Source organism: Anomaloglossus baeobatrachus, chromosome 3 (assembly GCF_048569485.1).
Source record: "Anomaloglossus baeobatrachus isolate aAnoBae1 chromosome 3, aAnoBae1.hap1, whole genome shotgun sequence".
NCBI lineage: Eukaryota > Metazoa > Chordata > Amphibia > Anura > Aromobatidae > Anomaloglossus > Anomaloglossus baeobatrachus.
In genome coordinates, this window is record NC_134355.1 from 484,264,701 (window position 1) to 484,291,322 (window position 26,622).

The window sequence follows — 26,622 nt, forward strand, 5'->3', positions numbered from 1 at the left end:
TTCTGCATAGAAGCTAAAACCAGTGCTATACTGGCACTATCAGGCTGATTCTATACATACCTGTAGTGGTCAGTTCGGATGTAAAGGTTTTGAAATCCAAGAAAGTGAAGTTTGTAGAATGAGCAGCTTCTTGAGTGACAGTTGCACTGGAGCAGATCATATATTCATAGTTATCTCCTCACTCTGTTAGAATTGGCATAAGCAATATACAAACGACTCACTGTCTAGCAGGACCTGTGGTGAGGTCATACCCATGTGACCTGGTATCCAGCTTTGGTGGCTGAGGCCCCGCCCCCTCTGGTCATATGGGTCTGACCTCACCACAGGTCCTGCTAGACAGTGATTCGTTTGTATAATACTTATGCCAATTCTAACAGAGGAAGGAGATAACTATGAATATATGATCTGCTCCAGTGCAACTGCCACTCAAGAAGCTGCTCATTCTACAAACTTCACTTTCTTGGATTTTAAAACCTAAACATCCGAACTGACCACTACAGGTATGTATAGAATCTGCACTGGCTTGATGTTATACACGAAAATCCTGGTGATTGGTTCCCTTTAAAATTTTACTCCACCTTCAAAAGAAGAAAATGATTGTAGGGCAGGACTTTGCAGCATAATCCTTTTTTTCTAAATCACACTATTAAAGGATTAACGTACAGCACGGACCGCTTGATGTCGGCGCTGCGGTTTGGACTAATCTAGGCAGGAACCTGTGCCTACAGTTTTCAGAGCCAGAGCAAGCGATACAGGCGCTTATATTGCTCACTCCTGCACCGAAGAAGAGTGCCTAGAGCAGGAACCGACGCTGCCGAGATTAGTGCAGACTGAGATTTAGAATAACGATTATATTCTGAGGTCCTGCACTATAAATTGAGGTACACGTTCACTATTAATTTATCAATATGCAGAATTGTGTATGGATTTCAAATTCTATATATAGGAGTAGAACAATACATTTTATGTAACAAGTCCGCTGCATGTAAATACACTTTTATTGGCTGCTATGAATATAAGTCCACTTACTTATAAAACTAAGCCCATTAATATTATCACTCAATATTGATATTAAAAATCACCATCAATAAATATTAATAGTATTTATACAGTGTAGTAGCACATAGCAATATAACAAGGAAAACACTGCCATATTTGCATAACTGAGCTGTTGCACTTTACTAGGCCCATTTTCATGAGGGGGAGACCACGGGGGATAAGTGGCCAGTCTACCTGAGGCCTGAAACACACATCCGTGAAACACGTGCGTTTTTGGTCCATTTCCGTGTATACTGGAGACACGGCCAAACGTGCACCAATGTTATTGTATGATAAAAGCTCCACGTGCGTTTTTGATGCATGTCCGTTTGTCCGTGTCCGTGATCCGTACCTGTGTGCGTTTTGCACGGAAGCATATCCGTTTTCTGCACGCAACACGGACCCAATGAAAGTCAATGGGTCTGGGCGCACGTCCGAGTTACACGGACGCATCTCTGTTTGCTCCCTGTACGTTTTGTGCTTTTTTCATGTGATGTCAGTCTTTTTTCTTTTTCTGTTTCGTTCTCTCCCTCAGTCCGTCAGTCAGTCTCTATGTCTGTCGGTCGGTCTCTCTGTCTTATCTGTCCCTCTAGCTGTCTGTCGGTCAGTTCCCCCCCCTCTCTCATACTTACCGTTCCCCGATCTCCGGCGCGGCGCTGCACGGCTGTTATAAAACCTCCGGCGGCTTTTACTATTTTGAAAAAGCCGGCCGCCTATTAATCAATCTCGTATTCCCTGCTTTACCCGCCCACCGGCGCCTGTGATTGGTTGCAGTCACACACGCCCACCACGCTGAGTGACAGCTGTGTCACTGCACCCAATCACAGCAGCCGGTGGGCGTGTCTATACTGTGCAGTAAAATAAATAAATTTAAAAAACCGGCGTGCGGTCCCCCCCCATTTTAATACCAGCCAGATAAAGCCATACGGCTGAAGGCTGGTATTCTCAGGATGGGGAGCCCCACGTTATGGGGAGCCCCCCAGCCTAACAATATCAGTCAGCAGCCGCCCAGAATTGCCGCATACATTATATGCGACAGTTCTGGGGCTGTACACGGCTCTTCCCGATTTGCCCTGGTGCGTTGGCAAATCGGGGTAATATGGAGTTATTGGCAGCCCATAGCTGCCAATAAGTCCTAGATTAATCATGACAGGCGTCTCCCCGAGATACCTTCCATGATTAATCTGTAAGTGACAGTTAAAAAACACACACACACACCTGAAAAAATAATTTATTAGAAATAAAAAACACTAACAAAGTCCCTCATCACCAATTTATTAACCCCGACAAAGCTCTCCATGTCCGGCGTAATCCACGGACCTCCAGCGTCGCATCCAGCTCTGCTGCATGTAGGTGACAGGAGCTGCAGAATACACCGCCGGTCGTGTCACCTCCACGCAGCTAATGAGGTGAGTAGCGCGATCAGCTGCTGTCAGTCAGGTAACTCGCGGCCACCGCTGGATCCAGCGGTGGCCGCGGGTAACCTCAGTGACAGCTCAGCTGATCGCGCTACTCACCTCAGTTGCTGTGTGGAGGTGACAGGAGCGGCGGTGTATTCTGCAGCTCTTGTCACCTGCATGCAGCAGAGCTGGATGCGACGCTGGAGGTCCGTGGATTACGCCGGACATGGAGGGCTTTGTCGGGGTTAATAAATTGGTGATGAGGGACTTTGTTAGTGTTTTTTATTTCTAATAAATTATTTTTTCAGGTGTGTGTGTGTGTTTTAACTGTCACTTACAGATTAATCATGGAAGGTATCTCGGGGAGACGCCGGTCATGATTAATCTAAGACTTATTGGCAGCTATGGGCTGCCAATAACTCCTTATTACCCCGATTTGCCATCGCACCAGGGCAAATCGGGAAGAGCCGTGTACAGCCCCAGAACTGTCGCATATAATGTATGCGGCAATTCTGGGCGGCTGCTAACTGATATTGTTAGGCTGGGGGGCTCCCCATAACGTGGAGCTCCCCATCCTGAGAATACCAGCCTTCAGCCGTATGGCTTTATCTGGCTGGTATTAAAATGGGGGGGGGGGACCGCACGCCGTTTTTTTTAATTATTTATTTATTTATTTCTATACTCCATAGTGACACGCCCACCGGCTGCTGTGATTGGGTGCAGTGAGACACCTGTCACTCAGCGTGGGGGCGTATCTCACTGCAACCAATCATAGGCGCCGGTGGGGGAAGAAAGCAGGGAATATGAGATTGTTTAATGAGCGGCCGGCTTTTTCAAATTAGAAAAAGCCGCCGGAGCAGTGTGAACGCCGTGCAGCGCCGGTGATCGGGAATCGGTGAGTATGAGAGAGGGGGGGGGACACTTCAGTCACTCGGGGGATTAGCGGTCACCGGTGAATCCTTCACAGGTGACCGCTAATCAGTACGCGGCACAGACAGAGCCGCAGCATGACAATGAAGTCAGGTGAAGTTCACCCGAGTTCATTCTCATCCCGCTACTCTGTCTTCCGATATGTAGTAACGACATTTTGCATCACACACGTACATTTCACATGGACAACACACACACGTCAGTTATTTCACTCACGCACACACGGACATTCCACACGCACATACGGCTAGCATACGGGATACACACGCAGGCCACACATACCATAAAAACGGACCTGAAAAACGGCCCGTTTTACACGGACGTGGTTTTCACGGATGTGGGTTTTAGGCCTGAGCCAGGCAGTGATGATACATTTATAGTATATCCTACCACAGAGGTCCATGTATCATCTATTGTACCTCTAAGCCTTGGCTATTAGACTGTAGATTTTTCTGATTGATTTAGTATGAATACAGCAGGAAATAAATGTGGCAGGTTTCATCAGTACTACCATTATCCCCCTTAAAGGGAATCGGTCAGCAGATTTTTGCATTACAATCTGAGTATAGCATGAGGTAGGGGTTAAAACACAAAATTAAGCGGTCACTTATCACACTGTGTGCTGTTTATTTATAATGAAGGTTTTAGCACTAGTTGGTTATGACTGCTGAACTACAGTGCACTGGAGCCTATGTACATGGAGAGCCCCGTGCGGGCCGGGTTAGCTTTCTCACTTCTGTTTCATCCTACAGCCAAAAACGCTGATAGTTTACTGGTCAGTTATCACACAAAGTGATACAGCTTTGGAATACAGGTTCTCTTTTCCTACATTATGCTGCACTCAGATGAGGTAACAAAAATCTGGTGATAGATTCCCTCTAACCACACTGCTTCTAAATGAAAATTAGTGATGAGTGAGCACTAGCATGCTCAGGTGCTCGGTACCTGTAATGAGCAGTTGGATCGTCGGATGGGTGCGACTTGAGTATAATGAAAGTCAACGGGGAAATTGAGCATTGTTCCAGAACAGTTCCCAAGAAAAATGCTCGAGTCCCCATTGACTTCCATTATACACGTGTACTTGATTTGCACCCATCCCAATATCCACTGCTCGTTACGAGTACCAAGCACCAAAGCATGCTCGCTCATCACTAACAGTTATATCTCCGTACCCATGAAGCCTGTATGGCTCCGTACTATTCTCCATTCCACTTTGCTCTTGATTTTTAACATTTTGCTTTAGATCTTCCCACAAAAAGGCATAACCGTGCATAAATAGATCACCCACATGCCACTGCTCACAGTAGTACAAGCTCTTAATATTTTTTTTACCACAGTCAACAAAGTCATTTCCATTTATCAGAGCATATATTCAATGTTACAAAGACCTTCATTACTTTCAAAGAAACAGAGAAATAGTCCTGTAAATATGACTTGCCAAGAGCTTTAAGGTTAACTAATTAAATAAATTGCAAGGTAGGGTAGAAAGAGACAAGTTTAACCATAGCTTCCAGGGGTCAAATGGATATTCCATGTTGGGAATATGTAGTGTGGCTCAAAAGCCACCATTTGTATCCATCCTTTACGCTATTAAGCAACTAGAGCAGGTTTTACTTACCACATGATCGACATTACTGTTAACAGCATTGAACAGACAGCAATCACTAGGCAGGGAGAAATGACATTTTCACAACTATGGAAAGCCCATTTGTAGTCAGAAAGGTTTGGAATTTCACTACTCAACCCAGAAAGGTCTGATGATCTTAAAGTCGGTTTGGTATGTCCAACATTCATAGTGGGAGTACAGACTGCGATGTCCAGACCCGCCATGCGTTTTTGCTACCTCATCTGAGATCAGCATGATGTATACAAACAGACTCTGAATCCAATGTTGTATCACTTAGATAACTGGCTGCAGCTGTTCTGACACAATCAAAACCTTTAGATTTAGCAAAGCAGCACAGCTGAAAGAGCCATCCCCGCCCACTCCACGCCCTCTATAGACATTGTACATTGACAGTGAGGTATCCATCACATCAGGGGGCAACCGGACTGAGGTGTGCGTGACACTGTAGTCCAGCAATGATAGTTACTAGGTGATAAAGCCTTTAGATTAAGCAAACAACAGCACAGCCTGATAAGAGATGCATAGCTAATTTTTGTTTTTTAATCCCTACGGTCCTCAGATTACATAGCGAAAACCTGCTGACAAATTCTCTTTAAGTTCTGTTTCTGATACCGTGGTCTGTACATGAAAAGTGAATGTCAGACGTTTGAAGCCGGCCTTAAGCTCCTCCACAAGTTCCCTGAATCAGAATACCAAAATAATAGATATCAATGACTTCCATTGAAGAACTGAGCAGATAGTGCCTCTCAAGTTAAAAAGGCCGATCCATGCTATTTGTAACTATGACAACAGAGAATTGCAATCCAGACCAGTGTTTAAGAGCAGTAAGGGCATGATTCCTTCTATCATTTAACATTGCCCAAATTGCAGTAAAAGCACAGCGGAACACACAACTAACCCCAATTAATGGAAAATAACTCATCATAAACACTCTCTGATACTTTACACAGTATTCGCCACTGACACATAACGATGGTGATTGGCATTATGTTATTCATTGCTTAAAACAGATCTGTTGCTGCAATTTTTTTTCTGTTTTGTTTTTGCAAAATTCAGCATATATATACACACACCGTATTATTCGCTTTATAAGACGCACCCCCAAATTTAGTGAAGGAAAAGGGATTTTTTTTTAATGTTAAATGGGGTCCATCTTATAATGCCAGTGTCCGTCTAACAAATCATATAGGGTATATGTCCCTTATAGCCCCCCATCCTAAAATTAGCCCCCCTTAATCTGGATATGGCCCCCTTATATTGAATATAGCCCCCTTGTGCTGGGATATGTCCCCCTGTGCTGCCCATGGCCCCTATAGATGGTACACCTCCCCTGTGTTTGATATGGCCCCCATACTGCTGCCCATGGCCACTATAGATGGCACATCTCCCCTGTGTTTGATATGGCCCCCATGTGTGCTGCCCATGGCCACTATAGATGGCACATCTCCCTTGTGTTACATACAGTTAGGTCCAGAAATATTTGGACAGTGACACAATTTTCGCGAGTTGGGCTCTGCATGCCACCACATTGGATTTGAAATGAAATCTCTACAACAGAATTCAAGTGCAGATTGTAACGTTTAATTTGAAGGTTTGAACAAAAATATATGATAGAAATTGTAGGAATTGTACACATTTCTTTACAAACACTCCACATTTTAGGAGGTCAAAAGTAATTGGACAAATAAACCAAACCCAAAAAAAAAATTTTATTTTCAATATTTTGTTGCGAATCCTTTGGAGGCAATCACTGCCTTAAGTCTGGAACCCATGGACATCACCAAATGCTGGGTTTCCTCCTTCTTAATGCTTTGCCAGGCCTTTACAGCCGCAGCCTTCAGGTCTTGCTTGTTTGTGGGTCTTTCCGTCTTAAGTCTGGATTTGAGCAAGTGAAATGCATGCTCAATTGGGTTAAGATCTGGTGATTGACTTGGCCATTGCAGAATGTTCCACTTTTTTGCACTCATGAACTCCTGGGTAGCTTTGGCTGTATGCTTGGGGTCATTGTCCATCTGTACTATGAAGCGCCATCCGATCAACTTTGCGGCATTTGGCTGAATCTGGGCTGAAAGTATATCCCGGTACACTTCAGAATTCATCCGGCTACTCTTGTCTGCTGTTATGTCATCAATAAACACAAGTGACCCAGTGCCATTGAAAGCCATGCATGCCCATGCCATCACGTTGCCTCCACCATGTTTTACAGAGGATGTGGTGTGCCTTGGATCATGTGCCGTTCCCTTTCTTCTCCAAACTTTTTTCTTCCCATCATTCTGGTACAGGTTGATCATTGTCTCATCTGTCCATAGAATACTTTTCCAGAACTGAGCTGGCTTCATGAGGTGTTTTTCAGCAAATTTAACTCTGGCCTGTCTATTTTTGGAATTGATGAATAGTTTGCATCTAGATGTGAACCCTTTGTATTTACTTTCATGGAGTCTTCTCTTTACTGTTGACTTAGAAACAGATACACCTACTTCACTGAGAGTGTTCTGGACTTCAGTTGATGTTGTGAACGGGTTCTTCTTCACCAAAGAAAGTATGCGGCGATCATGCACTACTGTTGTCATCCGTGGACGCCCAGGCCTTTTTGAGTTCCCAAGCTCACCAGTCAATTCCTTTTTTCTCAGAATGTACCAGACTGTTGATTTTGCTACTCCAAGCATGTCTGCTATCTCTCTGATGGATTTTTTCTTTTTTTTCAGCCTCAGGATGTTCTGCTTCACCTCAATTGAGAGTTCCTTAGACCGCATGTTGTCTGGTCACAGCAACAGCTTCCAAATGCAAAACCACACACCTGTAATCAACCCCAGACCTTTTAACTATTTCATTGATTACAGGTTAACGAGGGAGACGCCTTCAGAGTTAATTGCAGCCCTTAGAGTCCCTTGTCCAATTACTTTTGGTCCCTTGAAAAAGAGGAGGCTATGCATTACAGAGCTATGATTCCTAAACCCTTTCTCCGATTTGGATGTGAAAACTCTCATATTGCAGCTGGGAGTGTGCACTTTCAGCCCATATTATATATATATAATTGTATTTCTGAACATGTTTTTGTAAACAGCTAAAATAACAAAACTTGTGTCACTGTCCAAATATTTCTGGCCCTGACTGTATATTATATATATATATATATATATATATATATATATATATATATATATATATATTATATATGAAACTGTAATAATTGTTATCAACGGAAAGTGGAATCTTTTTCACTTTCTATCAGCCTGTAGTTCTCCTGTTTGTCTCCCACTTTCACATGACAATACTTCCGTCAGTACTTAGTGGGGGCAATAAATGGAGAAAAGGCATAGTAAAAATGTTTTTTTCCAACTTCGAAAGATGGGAAAAATTGAGAAGGGCTTGTTTGCTGCCTGTAGTCATGGATACTGACTACTGCTGCGGTTTAGCAGCTGTGTCCAAACGAGCCACACTTACAAACTCTTTTCTATTGAGCTTGTAAGCACTGCACTAAAGATGGCTGTAATCGCTGAAGCGCATGGTTAGGTCCTGATTTCAGCCATTTCAGTCCCACGGAGCTCCTCCATGATGCAGAGTCTAAGCTGCATCAAATAGCAGCAATATGAGATTACCAATCATAAGAATAGTCAATCAAGTAAGTAGAAAGCAGAGATGCTGGGGAGCGGTGTACTTATGCTTTGAATATGCTTTTGGATCCATGTAGAAGTGGCCTTACTGTTCAAAACGGTTTTCATTCCCCCAAAAATGTATTTAAAAGTAAATACTAAATTCTGGACAAAGAGGAGAGCGATAGCACAGCAAATCTCTTGATAATGTGAGCTAGAAGGAGAGGGATCATTTTAAAGTTTGTCAAGTCTATGCGTGGGGTCGATTCTCCTCGTGGAGAGTGCAAAATCAACATAAGGAGACTTGTAAGGCATGTAATGTTTCTCTGAGAAAAATCTAAATATCCTCTTAAGAGGAAGAGGACTTTAACTGTAGTGCCACCTATTGGATATAGCAATCTTAAAAGTCAATATCAACCATTTTAATCCCACAATGTGGCAATGCTTGTTAAAGAGTCGATATTGACTTTTACAATTGCTATAGCCAATAGGTGGTGCTAGTGTTCAGGTCTTCTTCCTCTATGAAAAGGCTATTTGTATATCAAGCCTACACTGTGTGCACAATTATTAGGCTATTTGTATTTTTTAAATTCTTAATTTTTATTATTGATCAATTACATTGTTGTCTGTAAATCCAAAAGGTTAATGAGCCTGAATATTTGAAAAAGTAAAAGTGAGGTTTTGTCTCTCTTAGGAGAATATCTATGTGTGCTTAATTATGCAACTAAATAAAAAATGTACATTTTACCATCTCAATTGTTTACTTTCATCTCTTACAGTAAAAATAAACAACTCACAATGTGCAAAAATACATTTGACAAGTAAAATAAAAATTTAAAAAAATAAATAAAATAAAAAAAATCATTAAATACTATAGTCGTCCTTCTTTTCAAAAACAGCCATAAGTCGTCCAATAACTTTGACTGTCAGTTTCATATTCAATGTGATGGAGCATTGTCCTGCATAAAAATAACAGATTTCTTGAAAGATGCAGACTTTTTCCTGTGCCACTGCTTGAAGAAAGTGTTTTTCTTAAAACTGGCAGTGGGTTTAGCAGTTCATCTTCAACTGGAAAAGGTCAAACTAGCTCAATTGGAGGTCTATGCCCGTTACTGATCCAACTATGGGTCTATCCATATGGTTCATCAAGAGTCACTCATCTCATAAGTCCGTAAACCTAAAAAATCTGTCTTCAGAAATGTCTTGGTCCAGTTATGACATATCAACTTCTATGTCTTATTCATTGGTGGTCAGTTTCAGCCTTCCTTACCTCGGCCATGTCTATGTCTTGTTCAGTGGTGGTCTGTTTCAGCCTTCCTTACCTCAGCCATGTCTGTGCCTTACTCAGTGGTGGTCAGTTTCAGCCTCCCTTACCTCAGCCATGTCTGTGCCTTGTTCAGTGGTGGTCTGTTTCAGCCTTCCTTACCTCAGCCATGTCTGTGCCTTGCTCAGTGGTGGTCAGTTTCAGCCTCCCTTACCTCAGCCATGTCTGTGCCTTGTTCAGTGGTGGTCGGTTTCAGCCTACCTTTCCTTACCGTGTTCAGTGCCTTGTTCAGTGGTAATCAGTTTCAGCCTCCCTTACCTCAGCCATGTCTGTGCCTTGTTCAGTGGTGGTCAGTTTCAGCCTACCTTTCCTTACCTTGTTCAGTGGTGGTTGGGTTTCCGCCTCCCTTACCTTGGCATGTGTCTGAGCACTAAACACTTTGTACTTCTGAGCACTCCAGGGAGGTTGTAGTTCTGAAATATGGCAGCACTGGAGGATAATGGCTTCCTGGTCGCTTCATATTTAAATCTTCTTAAATCTTTGGCAGGTAATGTGCGTCTTTAATTCTCAACACATTTTTTTTGCAATCCTGTTGTCTTTTTGCAACAAAACTCTTGATGGTTCTCTGATCATGCCTCAATATCTTAGAAATTTCAAGAGTGCTGCTGCATCCCTCTGTAAGACTTAAAAGGGAACCTGTCACCAGATTTGTCCCTTATGAACTGCGGCCATCATTAGTAGGCAGTATTCTATATACAGTATTCTGTATATAATATACAGTATTCTAGAATGCTTTATATAGGAGCCCAGGCCACTCTGTATAACGTAAAAAACACCTTTATTATACACCTAGGGGGCGGTCCAGTCAGATTGCTGTAACTGCTTGCGGGTCCAGCGCCTATTCTGTGCAGCAATCGCCGTCCTCCTCCTCAGCTCTGTGTAGATGACGTGTTTGACATCATCCACACAGGCTGGCATTGTGGTTTTGCACAGGCACACTTTAGTCTGCCCAGCTGAGGGCAGATCAAAGTATTGTAGTGCACACGCGCGGGTGTTCTTTGACCTTTCCTCACGCCTGAGCATTACAGTATTTTGATCTGCCCTAAGCAGGGCAGATCAAAGTGCGCCTGTGCAGGACCGCAATGCCGGCCTGTGTGGATGACATAGTACGCGTCATCTACCCAGGGCGGAGAAGCAGCAATTGCAGCAGAGAAAGCGCCACACACGTGAGCAGTGACACCCATCGGACCAGACCGCCCCTTAGGGGAGTATAATAAAGATGTTTTTTGCATTATACAGATCGGCCTGGGCGCTTATATAAAGTATTCTAAAATGCTACATATAAGGGCTCACTGATGGTGGCCGCAACTTATAAAGGGACAAATCTGGTGACAGGTTCCATTTTAACTATATTTTCCTATAGTTGCTTAAATGTCTTTTGTAGCCCATTTTTTCTGAAAAAAACAAGCTGCCTAATAATGGTGTACACCTTGATAAAAAGAGTGCTGATATCCTTAGGCCTCACCATCCCTCATTACACAAATATGATCTGCTTCATCCAATAAGCCTTGAAGTTTATACAACGTGGGAGTTGGAAAATCTAGACAAAAATGATGATTTCATCAAAATAGTCACTTGCCTAATAATTGTGTAGACTGCTCATACAAACTGACCTGCAGTTGTTTACAAGCCTATTTACACAGGTAGACCAAATTAAGCAATGTGTACTGTGCAATCTGTAATAGATGGCTCAGTGTGCAGACTGACATAGTTCTCGGCAGTGTGAGTCCTGTTTATAAAGCATGATGCAGTGAAAAGAAAAATGACCTTTAAGGGTACTTTACACACTGCGATCTCGCTAGCGAGCGTACCCGCCCCGTCGGTTGTCGACACGGGCAAATCGCTGCCCGTGGCGCACATCGTTAGTCTCCATCACATGGACTTACCTTCCCTGCGACGTCGCTCTGGCCGGCGAATCGCCTCCTTTCTAAGGGGGCGGTTTGTGCGGCATCACAGCGACGTCACATGGCAGTCGTCCAATAGAAGCGTAGGGGTGGAGATGAGCGGGACGTAACATCCCGCCCACCTTCTTTCCACATTGCCGGTGGACGCAGGTAAGGAGATGTTCGTCGTTCCTGCAGTGTCACACATAGCGATGTGTGGTGCTGCAGGAACGCCGAACAACATCGTACCTCCAGCAGCAACGATATTAAGGAAAGGAGCGACGTGTCAACGATCAACGATTTTGGACATTTTTACGATCGTTGATCGTCGCTCCTTGGTGTAACATGCTGCTATGTCGCTAACTGCGCCAGATGTGTATCACCAACAACGTGACCCCGACGATATATCGTTAGCGATGTCGCAGCATGTAAAGCACCCTTTAGCGTTGCGCAAATCAATTCAATATACAAGCATTTAGCTTGTTCATCGGCCTGTTTACATCAATAGATTGCGATGAAATAAGCATTCTTAAGTTAACCGAGTGTTCTTAAGAGTGATTATCTTCCTGTGTAAATGCACCTTAAGATTGTATTCATTGGGGAGGATAATTAGTCGTAGCAAAAGCAGTGCAATTAAGGAAAGAGCTGCTGAACCAGTGCATGGAGAGAGAGGAACATCTACACAATTTTTACAGAAGGGGGAAAAATGACCCAACATGTGTCAGTTAAGTACAACATTTCTTAAACTACATTAAATATACATTTACAAGTCCCCAGTTTATTCTCTTCTGCCCTTTAAAACACATGCAAGCTTGGGCTAAATAGAGTGTGCACATGTGTGGGGGATCAGGAGGAATAATTGTCGGTTGAATAAGCATTGAGATAGCTGCAGACCTCAGCTGTCTGATTTACCTTGGCTTATTATCAAAAATAAAGGGGATTTCACATTTTTTTTTTTTTTTTTAAATTATATAATTTCAAAATCAACACGTGTTCCCCCCTATTTTTAATAAGCAGCCAAGGTAAAGCAAACAGATGGGGGTTTGTATTATCAGGGTGGGAAGATCCATGATTATTTGGCCCTTTCCTACCTAAAAATGCCAGCTAGCAGCCATGCCAGAAGTGGTGCTTCCATTAGATGAGTAAATTCTGGCGCTTTGACTGACTCTTACCGTTTGCCCTGGTGCGGTGATAACGAGAGTAATATTTTTGGGGTTGATGTCAGCTGTGATTTGACAGCCAGGATTAAGCCCAAGTGTTAGTAATGGAGAGGTGCCCGTATCAGTCACCTCCATGATATAGGACCTACAACTATGGAGCCTTGTTCTCAGAAACAGGCTTCATACTATTCGATAGACATTGTGGGACAATCCACCATTGGATTATGTCGGAACTTTGAGGATTTTTTTTTAATTAATACATTGGTGAAAGAGGGAGTGTGGGGGAGTATTTACTCAAACTATTTTTTTTCTGTGTGTGTGTGTATATGTGTATGTGTGTGTGATGTATGTATGTATGTATGTATATATGTATATATGTGTGTGTATATTTTATTAGTGTAACTGTACACTTACCGGGTTAGTAATAGGGATGTCTGATAGATGCCTATCCATTACTAAATTGTATGTCTAAATACAATTTTCTTACAATCCATGGGAATATGAACAATAGAATACACTGTATAAATGTGAACCCAACATCTGTTTAGGTAGACTGTGAATATACCTGTGAAATGTAACCTGGAGGTACGTGTATTGGTGGGATGGAACCATTCGGAGACATCATCGGAACTTCTGCTGGACCTAAAAGAGAAAAAAAAAAAATCACTTTATTCACTGTCAAACATTTTTAATCTCAGATGCAGCACAGTCACAGTCACGATTGTCCTGCACATTTTCCTCTCACGTTAAGTTGCCCTTTATTAGAAATTAATGAAAATATTACATAATTGTGTGATAGTTTGGGCTCACATTCATTTCTTTTGGAGTGTGACAGTTGTGCAAATTCGATCACTTAGGCTAGAGCTATGCAGCAACATTAAGACCATAGTATTAAATTGTAACGTCACATTTAATTATTTCCTATGTTGTCGCATCGTGACCTACGACAATGTACGAGTCACAGGCCACTGACTTATCTGCAATTTGGCCTTTTTGTTTTACAGCAAAATCACAGCTGTAAAATAGTCACAAACATCTTGTCTGATATTATTGTGCAATATGTAATCCTAGCCAAAATCTTTTTTCTATGGCTTCCAAAGTATCATCTACAGTAGTAGTGCTTCATACTGCTACAATATTTTGACACTGTAGAGAAGTCGATATCATAATTTAATCACATAGCTATTTGCTCTCAAAGACTTTTATTTGCTATAACTTACGTTTTAAGGCATATACAGTTACAAGAAAAACCAGACTGGTGTAATATATTTTACCTTATCAAATTATGTCACAGACAAGTACTAGATGTATAACACACTGGCATAAAGAACATCTTAACTCTTAAATGACATTTTTCCAGAACCTAGTAAGCATCGCTCCACCATTGTATAGTGAAGGTGGCAATATGTACATAGAGGGCACCACTAGGTGTAGAAGTGGAGGTGTCTGTTGGGTGCCACATTATGTGGACACTGCTTTTTAATAGCCTAATAACAAGGAAGAAAAGTTGACTTTCTGAAATAGAATTTATACATGATGTACTTCAACTTGGGTGTGTCCTTCCAGCAATACCAGCTGATCTCCAAGGTTTAGAGATGTTGTGGCACCTTCCTTTTAGAAACTAGTCTTCAAATAAAGTCCAATGTCATATACTCTCCTATTCAAGCTCTGATCCTCTCTGCTATGAGTCAACACTTTGGTCTATACAACTTTGCCAGAGGTAATGGGCGGCACATGGACAATATTCTTTGCCTCCCTTGCTTGAATTATTGGCAGCCGGCTTGTTGGTGTCCTGCTGACCAGTCATTCAGAAGGCAAGTCAGGAGAACCAAAGCATAGTGTGGTTTGGAGGACAAATCGATGCTTCTGGTGCCCTATTTAACATCTCTATGGTTATTATACCTACAATGTGGTCTTACTTACCATTTCTTTTGGATTAACCCTCGGATGCCCAATCTAGTTTGGACTACCTGACCACTCTCGGTACATTTAAAAAGTGCCTGCCATCCTGGATTTTCACCTGGCTATTGTGGACTAGATTTTTAGTTTTGATTATGTTCTTGTTTCTGATTCTTTTATTCTGTTCTCAGCTTCTTTGGTCTTTTTTTTTTATTTTTTTGATGTTTGCACCTTCTCTACAGATGGATCCTGGAGGCCCCTGCAGCAAAGACCAGACCACTGGCTGAAAACCAAGGAGACCGTGCAAAATGGAGTGGTCAGTGACGGGTCTGATGAAGGAAGCACAATTTGACCTGACGGACTTTTTCAATCTACCTTCTAGAGCTGCATCTAGATGAGCTACGGTTTCAGTAAAGGGTCCACTAACAGCTCAAAACCTAGCCATTTCCTTATGACTCACGACTAGGAACAACCTCATCTGGCAATACTTTAATTGACCTACATAGTGCAGAATCTAATATTTCACTAGGATTTTGTACTTAGTGATTTATGGTATCCAACAAATAACATATCCTATTAGAATCATGCTCTTTATGATCACTACTTCGTTTTGACATGACAAACTGTAAAATGTATTACGTAGCCTCACTCCTCGATTACATCTTTATAAATTAAGTGTAGATCCCATAAAAAACACAGTTTACCGCAAGCCTTAAAACTGAATGAAATCGGAAAACATCAGTTCTAGTTGCCAGTGTCATAGCATTATATCAAGGTTCAGCAGAAAATTATTTCCATTATGTACAGTACTATGGAGTCTTTTTGATATAATGGCTGTGTTGTGGAGAAGATACAATCTGATGTAGCCATTATGTTAGGAACAAGTCTTATATATTATTTGGCTCAATGTATCTTAAGGGGCACCACATCTTGTCATACTTCAATTAAATCTTTCTTACCAGTGACAGGCTGAAAACATACTCCGATGGCTCATGCCAAACGTTCAGGGGATCTGTCACCGGATTTCACAGCACAAATGGTATGCAATATTACAAAGATCTTCTTGAGCTGCTGACGCTGATGTACTTACTTTGAAGGTCCATGGCAGAAAGGCGGTATAATCCTTTTTGAAGTTTACCTGTATGGCAGCTTGGCTCCTGATATCAGTATTACACAGCCATTCTGCTATGGATTTTCAATGTAAGTAGACCAATGTCATTGGGTCTAACCGCTCTATTTACTACTGTATGCAGTTTATACTGAGAAATATGCTGACATATTAGCTTTATATGTAAATACAGTAAGTAGAAGAAATGGTAATGTGATAGTATGCAGCGCTTTTTGGCAAACTCACCACCTCATTTGCAATATTTATGGCCACAACAGTTTGTCCCCTTGCCATACTGATAGTTCTGCTTCATGTCACTTGTTTTATTTACTGCCCCATTCTATGTCCTTTTGTGTATAATTATGTGACTCTTCAGATTCTGTGTTATATGGAGCCTGATGAAGAGACCTGAGTAGTCTCGAAAGTTTGCTATTAATACCATCTTTTCAGTTAGCCAATAAAAGGTATCAACTACTGATGACTTCAGTTCTTTTAAACAAACTTTTTTTCACCTCATTTAAGTAATGCATATGTAGCTGATGTGCCAACCTAAGAAATAATTCCAATCTATCACTCTAAGACCATACAGGATTAGATTTCTATATTAATATGCAACTTTACTGGCAGCTAGAAGGGCTTGTCCTGGTGGATGTGGTCAACTTTTTCTCTGAAATAAGAAATACTGAGGTTGGTGATCAAGGCCCGCATTTTCGGACCAAGGAGGGACTGAAAAGTCCAGTGAGTCACTTTGGATTATTTTGCATAGTGACTAAGTCCCGGAACCAGGCATAATGACGGGCATTCTTCAGCTGCATCAGCTGCTACACACTGAACAGAGCAGTTCAACGTTTAGATCTGGCGGCTGCCAGGACTGGTAATGACTGAAGTGCTTGGTGTCAATTTTCCACCGTTCTGTTATTGATCACCTATGGCCTAAGCAGAGGACATCAATTTTAAATGCCCTAACAACCCTTTAGGTTCACAGATGTATAATTATATGTACATTAAACGTATCCATAACCAGTGCTATGCAAAAGTCTCAAAGTTTGTTACTTATCAAATCAATCTACTAATAACTAGCAAAAGAAAATTTCCCTTTCATGGTGTAATTTTTCTCATAGAATGGTAGAGTTCGAAGGGACCTCAAGGGCCATCGTGTCCAACCCCCTGCAAGTACAGGTTTTCCAAAATCACCCCAGCTATATGTTTATCCAGTTTTTGCTTGAAAATTTCCATTGATGGAGAGCTCACTACCTCCAGCAGTAGCCTGTTCCACTCTCTGACTGCACTTACTTCCTCCTGTGGTAGCCTGTTCCACTCGCTGACTGCCCTCACTACCTCCCGTGGTAGCCTGTTCCCACTCGCTGAATGCCCTCACTACCTTCCATGGTAGCCTGTTCCACTCGCTGACTGCCCTCACTACCTCCCGTGGTAGCCTGTTCCACTCGCTGACTGCCCTCACTATCTCCCATGGTAGCATGTTCCACTTCCTGACTGCCCTCACTGTCAGGAAGTTTTTCCTAATGTCTAATCTGAATCTCCTTCCTTTTAGTTTCATCCCATTGCTTCTTGTACCTCCTTGTGCTAATGAGAATAGGGTGGTTCCCTCCGCACTGACTTCCTTTCTCCGCTTTGCCAAGGATAAATTCTACAAATATGCCCTTCATTGGCTGAATGCAGTCAAAGAGCACGCTTCACACTCATCTCTGTCAGGCCTGATAAGCTAACAACATTAAGAGGCTTGCTGGAATTTGCAAATGGGAATTCCAGCATCTACTTCTTGTGACCTTACAAATGACTGTCCCCTGAAGGATCTGGCACTAAAAAGTGGAGATTGTAGGCTTGAATGCGGTTGCTGTGACCATGCATTCCCCAAGACTTATGGTTATGCAAATACTGTAATCCCTTCCTGCCACAACACAGCTATCCCAATACAAGCATCTTCTTTAAAAGTGTTGCTGGTTTTAACAAATACAGATCTTGGTTAAAAGAGATGTTCAAAAACGTTTTACCATTTACCCAAGACAGCTTTGAAGTTCTGTGCTAGAGCGCTGCACACGGAGCGCTCATTATGTGCCCGACACCAGGGTGACACGTTTACAGGGACCGGTCTGAAACGTGACCACAGCACAATTCACAAGCGTTATTTATTTATGCTACATACACAATTGAGCTCAATTCTTCAATCTGAAGTAAAACTACTATAGCCAACATAATAGATATATTTGCATCTTATTTTGAGCGTTTGTCAATGGAAAATGTTACATGATAAGGGACGAAAGCTTCCAGAGAAACCTTAAAGGAAATGTGTCATCAGAAAATGACCCACTGCTTACGTCCCTTTTTTGTGTTAAATATATTTTATAAAAAAGGTTTCCAATTTTTTTTTTCTTTTTCCATGTCACAATCTTTATTAAATCAAAATAATAGAAATCTCATAATTTTCATACTTTCAATTGGGCTTTTCTTAGATTCACTTCCTGTTTCAGGAAATTCACATGTACATGAGCAACATTGAACAGACTCCGAAGCCTATCTTTTGTATTGAATCATCTAATGACTATTGCTAAGGACATGGCAAAGAAAAGGGATCTGTGCCATGAGCAGTACTGTGAATGGTGGATCCCGTGTAATCAACTATGCAAACAGGGTGTGATTACCCATCATTGTAATCCTGCCTCTGACTATAAGGAAACTGCTGAAAACTCTTCCTGCACAAACAGGACATAGGAGTCTAAAAAAGTCCCAATGGTCAATGTGAAAATTGCAAGATTAACAATTTTAGAGTGTGGTATGAAAAAAAACAGAAATACACCATGTTCAAAATTATTATTCAAATTGGATTTAAGTGTAACAGCGATTAATTTTTATTTATTTATTTTTTTCTTCAATGAAACTCATTGATGGTATTGTGTTTCAGGGTTCTTTGGATCACTGAAATCAGTCTCCGATACTTTTATACGATACGAATTAGTTTGCCAGGGGAGCCCAATAAAAGGAAAACTGGATGTTCCACAATATTAGGCAGGCCACAGTTTTCAAGTAACATGGGAAAGAAAAAGGATCTCTCTGCTGCCGAAAAGCATCAAACAGTGCAATGCCTTGGACAAGGGATGAAAACATTAGCTATTTCACGAAAACTTAAGCGTGATCATTGTACTGTGAAGAGATTTGTGGCTGATTCTGAGCACATACGTGATCGTGCTGATAAAGGCAGAATGAGGAAGGTTTCTGCCAGGCAAGTCCATTGGATTAAGAGAGCAGCTGCTAAAAAGCCATTACAAGCCAGCAAACAAATATTTGAAGCTGCTGGTGCCTCTAGAGTCCCTCGAACCTCAAGGTGTAGGATCCTTCCAAGGCTTGCTGTGGTGCATAAACCTACTACTCGGCCACCCCTAACCAGTGCTCACAAGCAGAAACAGTTGCAGTGGACCAAGACATACATGAAGACTAATTTATAAAGTCTTGTTTACTGATGAGTGTCGAGCAACCCTGGATGGTCCAGATGGATGGAGTAGTGGATGGTTAGTGGATGGCCACCATGTCCCAACAAGGTTGCGACGTCAGCAAGGAGGTGGAGGAGTCATGTTTTGGGCCGGAATCATGGGGAGACATCTGATAGGCCCCTTTAGGGTTCCTGAAGGTGTAAAAATGACCTCTGCTAAGTATACAGAGTTTCTGACAGACAACTTTCTTCCACAGTACAAAAAGCAGAAACGTGCGTTCAGAAGCAAAATCATCTTCATGCATGACAATGCACCATCTCATGCTGCAAAGAATACCTCTGTGTCATTGGCTGCTATGGGCATAAAAGGAGATAACATCATTGTGTGGCCACCATCTTCCCCTGACCTCAACCCTATAGAGAACCTTTGGAGTATCATCAAGCAAAAGATCTATGAGGGTGGGAGGCAGTTCACATCAAAACAGCAGCTCTGGGAGGCTATGTGGACATCATGCAAAGAAATTCAAGCAGAAACTCTCCAAAAACTCACAAGTTCAATGGATGCAAGAATTGTGAATGTGATATCAAAGCAAAGAAGGGTTCCTATATTAACATGTAACTTGGCCTGTTCGGATGTTTTGGATTTAAATAGCTTTTTATTTCAGTGAATGTGGCTTCCTAATGCTGCAAATTCCACAAATGAGCATTTTCAGTTCTTTAAAAACATAAAATGTTTAGAAACTCTACTGTAACTAATAATTTGGAACAGTGCATTCTGAGGGTTTTATTTAATTTTGAAGATTATACTGTTATTGGGAGGTTTCTTCAATAAAATTCGATGTATACTCTAACGCAGGGGTGGGGAACCTCTGGCCTGCGGGCCGCATGCGGCCCGCCATGACCTTTTATGTGGCCCCCGGGCAGATTCCCGGGGGAGGCAGTGCTCGTGCTGTCACCGCGGTCTTGCTGCCGCCGGGCCCTTTAAATCCACACATTGCTGTTTGTGCTGCAATGTGTTCTCCCGTCAGCCAGTGCTTACTTTGTGGGCGGGTCCACAGCAGCCTCACAGCTTCCAGCGTTGTGTGCACGACCCCTGCCCTCCGGAGATCAGTGCCCGCCTTCTCCTTCTGATGCAGTGTGTCCGGCTCCTGCACTCCGGTGATGTGAATGCAATGCTGCTGTGAGTCCAGCGCCGACCCTCTGCTGCTATGTGCCCTGCCCAATGCTTTGTGCCTAAACCCCAGTTCTGTAAACCCTCTCCCCCAGAGTTGCATGAAACTGTCAGCACAGTGTGCCCCCCAATGTCCTGTGTGCTGCCCATCACCCAGTCCTGTGTGCTGCCCATCACCCAGTCCTGTGTGCAGCCCAGCCCCCAGTCCTGTGTGCAGCGCAACCTCCGTGAGGTGCCTGTGCCCCCAGCCCCGCGTGAGGTGCCTGTGCCCCCAGCCCCGCGTGAGGTGCCTGTGCCCCCAGCCCCGCGTGAGGTGCCTGTGCCCCCAGCCCCGCGTGAGGTGCCTGTGCCCCCAGCCCCGCGTGAGGTGCCTGTGCCCCCAGCCCCGCGTGAGGTGCCTGTGCCCCCAGCCCCGCGTGAGGTGCCTGTGCCCCCAGCCCCGCGTGAGGTGCCTGTGCCCCCAGCCCCATGCCCCCAGTTAATTAATTGTTTCACCCAATATAGCAGGGTCATTTAAAACATTGATAATTTTGTGCGGCCCCCGAAGGTTGGTAGAAATTTCCAAATGGCCCCCAACAGAAAAAAGGTTCCCCGCCCCTGCTATAACGGGTGATGACTTATTAGACTGACTGTCATTTGCACCGACCATTTAGGAAAATCAAAGAAAAATATCATTTGCATAATAATTTGGAACATTGTGTATAATGAATGATGAACGAATAGAAACTATTCTTGTTCAGATTATTTATAACAAATCCCAAACTAGTATTCCAGTATTCATCACAAATAACATGCTAATGCAAGTCAATGGGGAACTCGAGTATTTTTCTTGTCGCCACGAATACTGGAATAGTACTCAGAACTATCCGAACACAAATAGTTACTATTCGCCCATCTTTGCTGTATATACATACACACACGTACACATATACACTGAACAAAAAAAAAATAAAAAAACACATTTGTTTTTGCGCCAAGAGTTCATGAGCTGAACTCAAAGATCTAAGACTTTTTCTATGTACACAAAAGGTCGGGTTAAGACGTCCGTGTTTAATCAGGTACAAGTAACACGCATGGGTATGGTCGTACGTGTGACACATACTGGAGAAAACAACTCCAGTTGTTTTCAAAGCAAAACTTTGAAATAAAAATATTTTCTATATTTCTATATTTTCTATATTTCACCTGTAGCCAGCGCGGCTTTCCTCAGCTCAGCTTCCTCCCACTCCTGACCCCCGCTAATTATGCTCATAGAATATTCACTGCACCTCAGGAGCTGGAAGCATGAGCATCACCAAGGACAGCATCGCTGGGAGAAACGTCATCTCCGGTGACAGGTGAGTATGCAGCAAGCAGTGTGTGTGCAGTGATGTCCAGGAGGTCATCACAGTTTCCAGTCAACTCTGATGACCTCCTGATGATACCCCCGCGACATCCACGCTACAGTGGGTGTCACGACGGTGACGGTTCATCAGAGTTCATTGGGAACTCCGGTGACCTCCTGGACGTCATTACACACACTGCTTGCTGCATACTCACCTGTCACGGGCGATGCGGTGTCTGGCTCTGTCCCCAGCGATGCCTTACCCGGCAATACTGTTCCAGCGATGCTCCTGCTTCCAGGTCCTCGGTGCAGTGAGCATAATGAGCGGGAGTGAGAAACAGGAGGAAGCAGAGCCGAAGAAAGCATCGCTGGATACAAGTGAATATAGAAAATATTTTTATTTCAAAGACACGTGTTTTCTCTGGTACGTGTCATACTGTGACATCAGTGCTGCCGGAGAAAAAACAGACATGTCTCCATGTGTGCGTGCACGGCCACACGGTCCATGTGAAAACACGGACGTGTGTGTAACTCCATAGAATAACATGGGTATGAATGGCATCCATGTTAAAAATGGATGGCACACGTACCTGAAACATGGACGGCAAAACCGGGTTAAATCTGTGTTAGTGAGCACTTCTCATGTGCAGAGATAATCCATCCACCTCACAGGTGTGGCATATCAAGATGCTCATGAGACAGTGTGATTATTGCACAGGTGTGCCTTAGGCTGGCCACAATAAAAGGCCACTCTAAAATGTGCTGTTTTATCACACAGCACAATGCCAGAGAATTCGTACGTTTTGAGTGAGCGTGCAATTGTCATGCTGACTGCAGGAATTTCCACCAGAGCTGTTGCCCATGAATTGAATGATCATTTTTCGACCATAAGCCATCTCCAAAAGGTGTTTTATAGAATTTGGCCTCACAACCGCAGACCACATGTAACCACACCAACCCAGGACCTCAACATCCAGCATCTTCACCTCTAAGATCGTCTGAGACCAGTCACACGGACATCTTCTGCAACAATCGGTTTACACAACTAAAGAAGTTCTGTGGAAACTGTCAAATACAGGGAAGTTCATCTGCTGCTTGTCATCCACATCGGGGTCTCCACCTTACAGTAGTTTGTTGTCGTAACTGACTTGAGTGGGCACATGCTCACATTCAATGGCGTCTAGCATTTTGGAGAGGTGTTCTCTTCATGGATGAATCCAGGTTTTGACTGTACAGGGCAGACTGGAAAATGGTGGTCACACCAGATACTGACTGATTTTCTGACTCCCTCAGACCCTTCCAATGCTGTAAAGCTGCACATTTTAGAGTGACCGTCTATTGTGTCCAGCCTAAAGGCCCAGTCACACACAACGACTTGCCAGCGATCCCGACAACGATTCCACCTGATAAGGATCGCTGGTAAGTCGCTGGTGAGAGGTCACACAGGCAGACCTTACCAACAACTCAGTAACGATACAGGTCGCAGTAGCGACCTGTATAACGATCTCAGCAGTCACTGGGACCCTGTCACACAGCGTCAAATACAGCGATGTGTCCTGCCCAGCAGAACATCACCTTTGAAGAAAATGGCCTGTACCATTCTGCAAGTACTAGCGATCTCACAGCAGGGGCCTGATCGCTGGTAAGTGTCACACATAACGAGATCGCTAACGGGATCGCTACTGCGTCACAGAAACTGTGACTCAGCAACAATCTCGTTAGCGATCTCGTTGTGTGTGACGGGGCCTTAAGGCACACCTGTGCAATAATCATACTGTTAATCAGCATCTTGATATGCCACACTTGTGAGGTGGATGGATTATCTCCACAAAGGAGAAGTGCTCACTAACACAGATTTAGACAAACTTGTGAACAATATTTGAGCGAAAAAGGCCTTTTGTGTACATAGAAAAAAAGTCTTCTCTCTTTAAGTGCAGCTAATGAAAAATTGGAGCAAAAAGAAGTGTAGTGTTTGTTTGTTCAGTATAAAAGAATTTTTACACACACATAATCCTTATTTAAGGAATAGGTAAACATTCCCCATAAACTTCTGCTACTTTAACAGTTACATACCCTATGGTAGATTTCTGTCTGATCTGTTGCAATCCAACAGATTAAACAGATTTCAATAACAAGGCTATCATGTTTAAGTTTCCATTCAATATATGGTCTCATTCACACGTCAGTATTTTTGATCAGGGTTTCATCAGTATTTGCCAAAACCAGGAGTGTCTCCAAACCACAGAACAGGTGTCAGGCTTTCACTTATGGTTTTCATCTGTGAGCTCCACTCTTGGCTTTAGAATACAAACACTGATGAAAAACTGATGCAAAAATACTGATGTGTGAACGAGGCCTAAAATTATACATCCAAGTCCATTAAAATCACACAGTTTCTACACTTCCAACTGACTTTAAAGGGACTCAGTCAGCAACAAGTCCAGGCATTGGGTGCACCCAAACAGGTCAGTGCAGTTTCCCACCTACTTGTTTTTCCTCTCGGGTAGAGATAAGCAGGTGGGAAGGTGTACTGACCCGTTTGGCCACGTCAAGGGCACACCGAGAGCCCATGCTTGGTTTGAACAGTCATTGTGTGTGAATAAAGACTGACAATTAGTGCACTACCAACTCTTTACTGGGGAAGCTTGACTTCACCATCTTTCATTGATTTTAATACACAATTCTCAGCCTTGGATAGGGCAACCCTACTCTTGGATCTGCCCCCTGCGATAAGAATGTTAAGAGATACACAATGTGCTAAAAGAGTGAGAAAAGATCTGTAACACCCAGTACACAACAGCTTGCACTTAAAGGGAATATGTCCCCTTCACCTGACAGCAGCATAAAGTAGGGGCAGAGACCCTAATTCCAGTAATGTGTCACTTACTGAGCTGTTTGCTGTCATTTTAATAAAATCAATGTTTGCTCTGCCTGATGCAGATATAGCAGTTCTACAAAACTCATGAATATGCTGGACTACCTGGCAGCAGGCCAAGTAGTCCCCTAATGATAATCTGATGCTGGTTGACAGTGATTTTATCACGACACTAAGCAGCCCAGTAAGTGACACATTGCAGGAATCAGGATCACTGCCCCTATGCCATGCTGCTCTCAGATTACATGGCAGAAACCTGGTGACAGATTCCCTTTAACTGCACAACAGATGCAATGACGATAAAGGGGTCCTCAAATTTAGCCCTGTAAAACACATCCACCCATAGTGGCTCCATGAATGAGACTTGTTCCTTTAATCAGATCCAGATTTTCCTAGATAACAGGTTATGTAATTGTTTTTTTCCTAATTATATGTTGTCCTATCTTTAGTCACTGCTGACTTTCTCACCAAGCTATTGCCTACGGTCTTATTTTGCACTTTTTTTCCTACATGTGTGATGTTATGGATACAGTTTGATATGAAGACTAGATCAGTGGTGGGAATGCTATTCTTCAGCGTTAGGAAGTGGGATTGTCTGTACAAATTAACTAGACTTTTCCTATACGGCTTTCTTTAGTCACGCAAGGACAATGAGCAACTTAAGCAGCTTATAGCAGTGAGTTTACCAGATCTCCGTTTGCAGGCCTCCATGCTCAGAATGTGTAACTAGGGCCATTGCGTTGATGCCTACTTAAGTTACTTCTCACTGAGGTCCCTTCTCAAGTGAAACTTCTCACACAAGACTAACAGGGAAGGCTTCGGAATGAGAAAACGTATTTCCCTTTCTCCAGTCAAAGTGTCGAGCACAAGAGGAGCCATTCAATGCATGGTAGGGTGCCTCACAGAGATTGCAATATGTTCTCCGTTGGCAAACACAGCTCTGTTTGGACAGTATGTCCAGCCATCCACTCCGCAAACATCAGGATTCCTATTAGTGCACAGAAAGAAGCGACAGACTGTGTGCATTCACACATCATGGAAGGATTCAGACACAAATCTCCTTGTCTCCAACGTTATTGTGCATTCTTCTGCCTCTCACCAGACAGGGATCATTTAACGCAAAGCGGAATCTTAAACATTTTAGGGTTTAAATAATCCTACACATTCAGGACAAGACTTGTACAGGGCACCGTCCATCAAGTGCGAAGAAGATCATTTGCTGTAATATAATTAACATCACTTGGCAATTTAATGAGTATTAATTGATCCTCATTGTTAGAAGAAACAACACAGATTTACTAGATTAGCTAAGGGAATTTAAAAAAATGATCAGGAAATCCCTCCAGCTAAACATAAGACAAAAAGCCCTCACCACCCTCTGCCACAGCCCCGGATCCATGTCATAATAACGAATAACGTTTGGAACACCATTCTAAGTCTGAACTGGGTGCAAAAAACCTAAAAAAACATAAGAGTTTTCACTCTTCATATAGCTATTGGATTTTTCAAGTCAGTATTCACACAGCAGTTTCTGCTATTCCATGTATTCCCCTTACATAGTCACTGGTGTGCATACCTTATCTCCCCATAGTGACGTTTTTTTAGGTTTTTGCATCCAGTTCAGACTTAGAATGGTGTTCCAAACGTTATTCGTTATTGTTAGTAGTTTTTCGTTTGTGAACCCTCCCCACCACACCTATTGCCAATCCATATAATACGCATAAATAGCCTGGGTCTCAGCTTCCCATACACGGTAAGTTTTTTAACTGCATGAGAGGACACACACAAGCTAGGGACCCCAACGTAGAGAAATACTTTGGCGTAGTGTTGGGGCTCTATTGCATT

At 42.9% G+C, this 26,622-nt stretch overlaps 1 protein-coding gene across 1 annotated transcript in view; it reads right to left on the reverse strand.

Moving 5' to 3' along the window:
- The window catches only part of FNDC3B (fibronectin type III domain containing 3B), a 538,015-nt gene that overhangs the window by 285,523 nt on the left and 225,870 nt on the right, over positions 1 to 26,622 (reverse strand). The window contains exon 4 of the mRNA XM_075340617.1: positions 13,521 to 13,597. Within this exon, the coding sequence (XP_075196732.1) occupies positions 13,521 to 13,597 (77 nt within the window). The remainder of the gene's footprint in view (positions 1 to 13,520; positions 13,598 to 26,622) is intronic.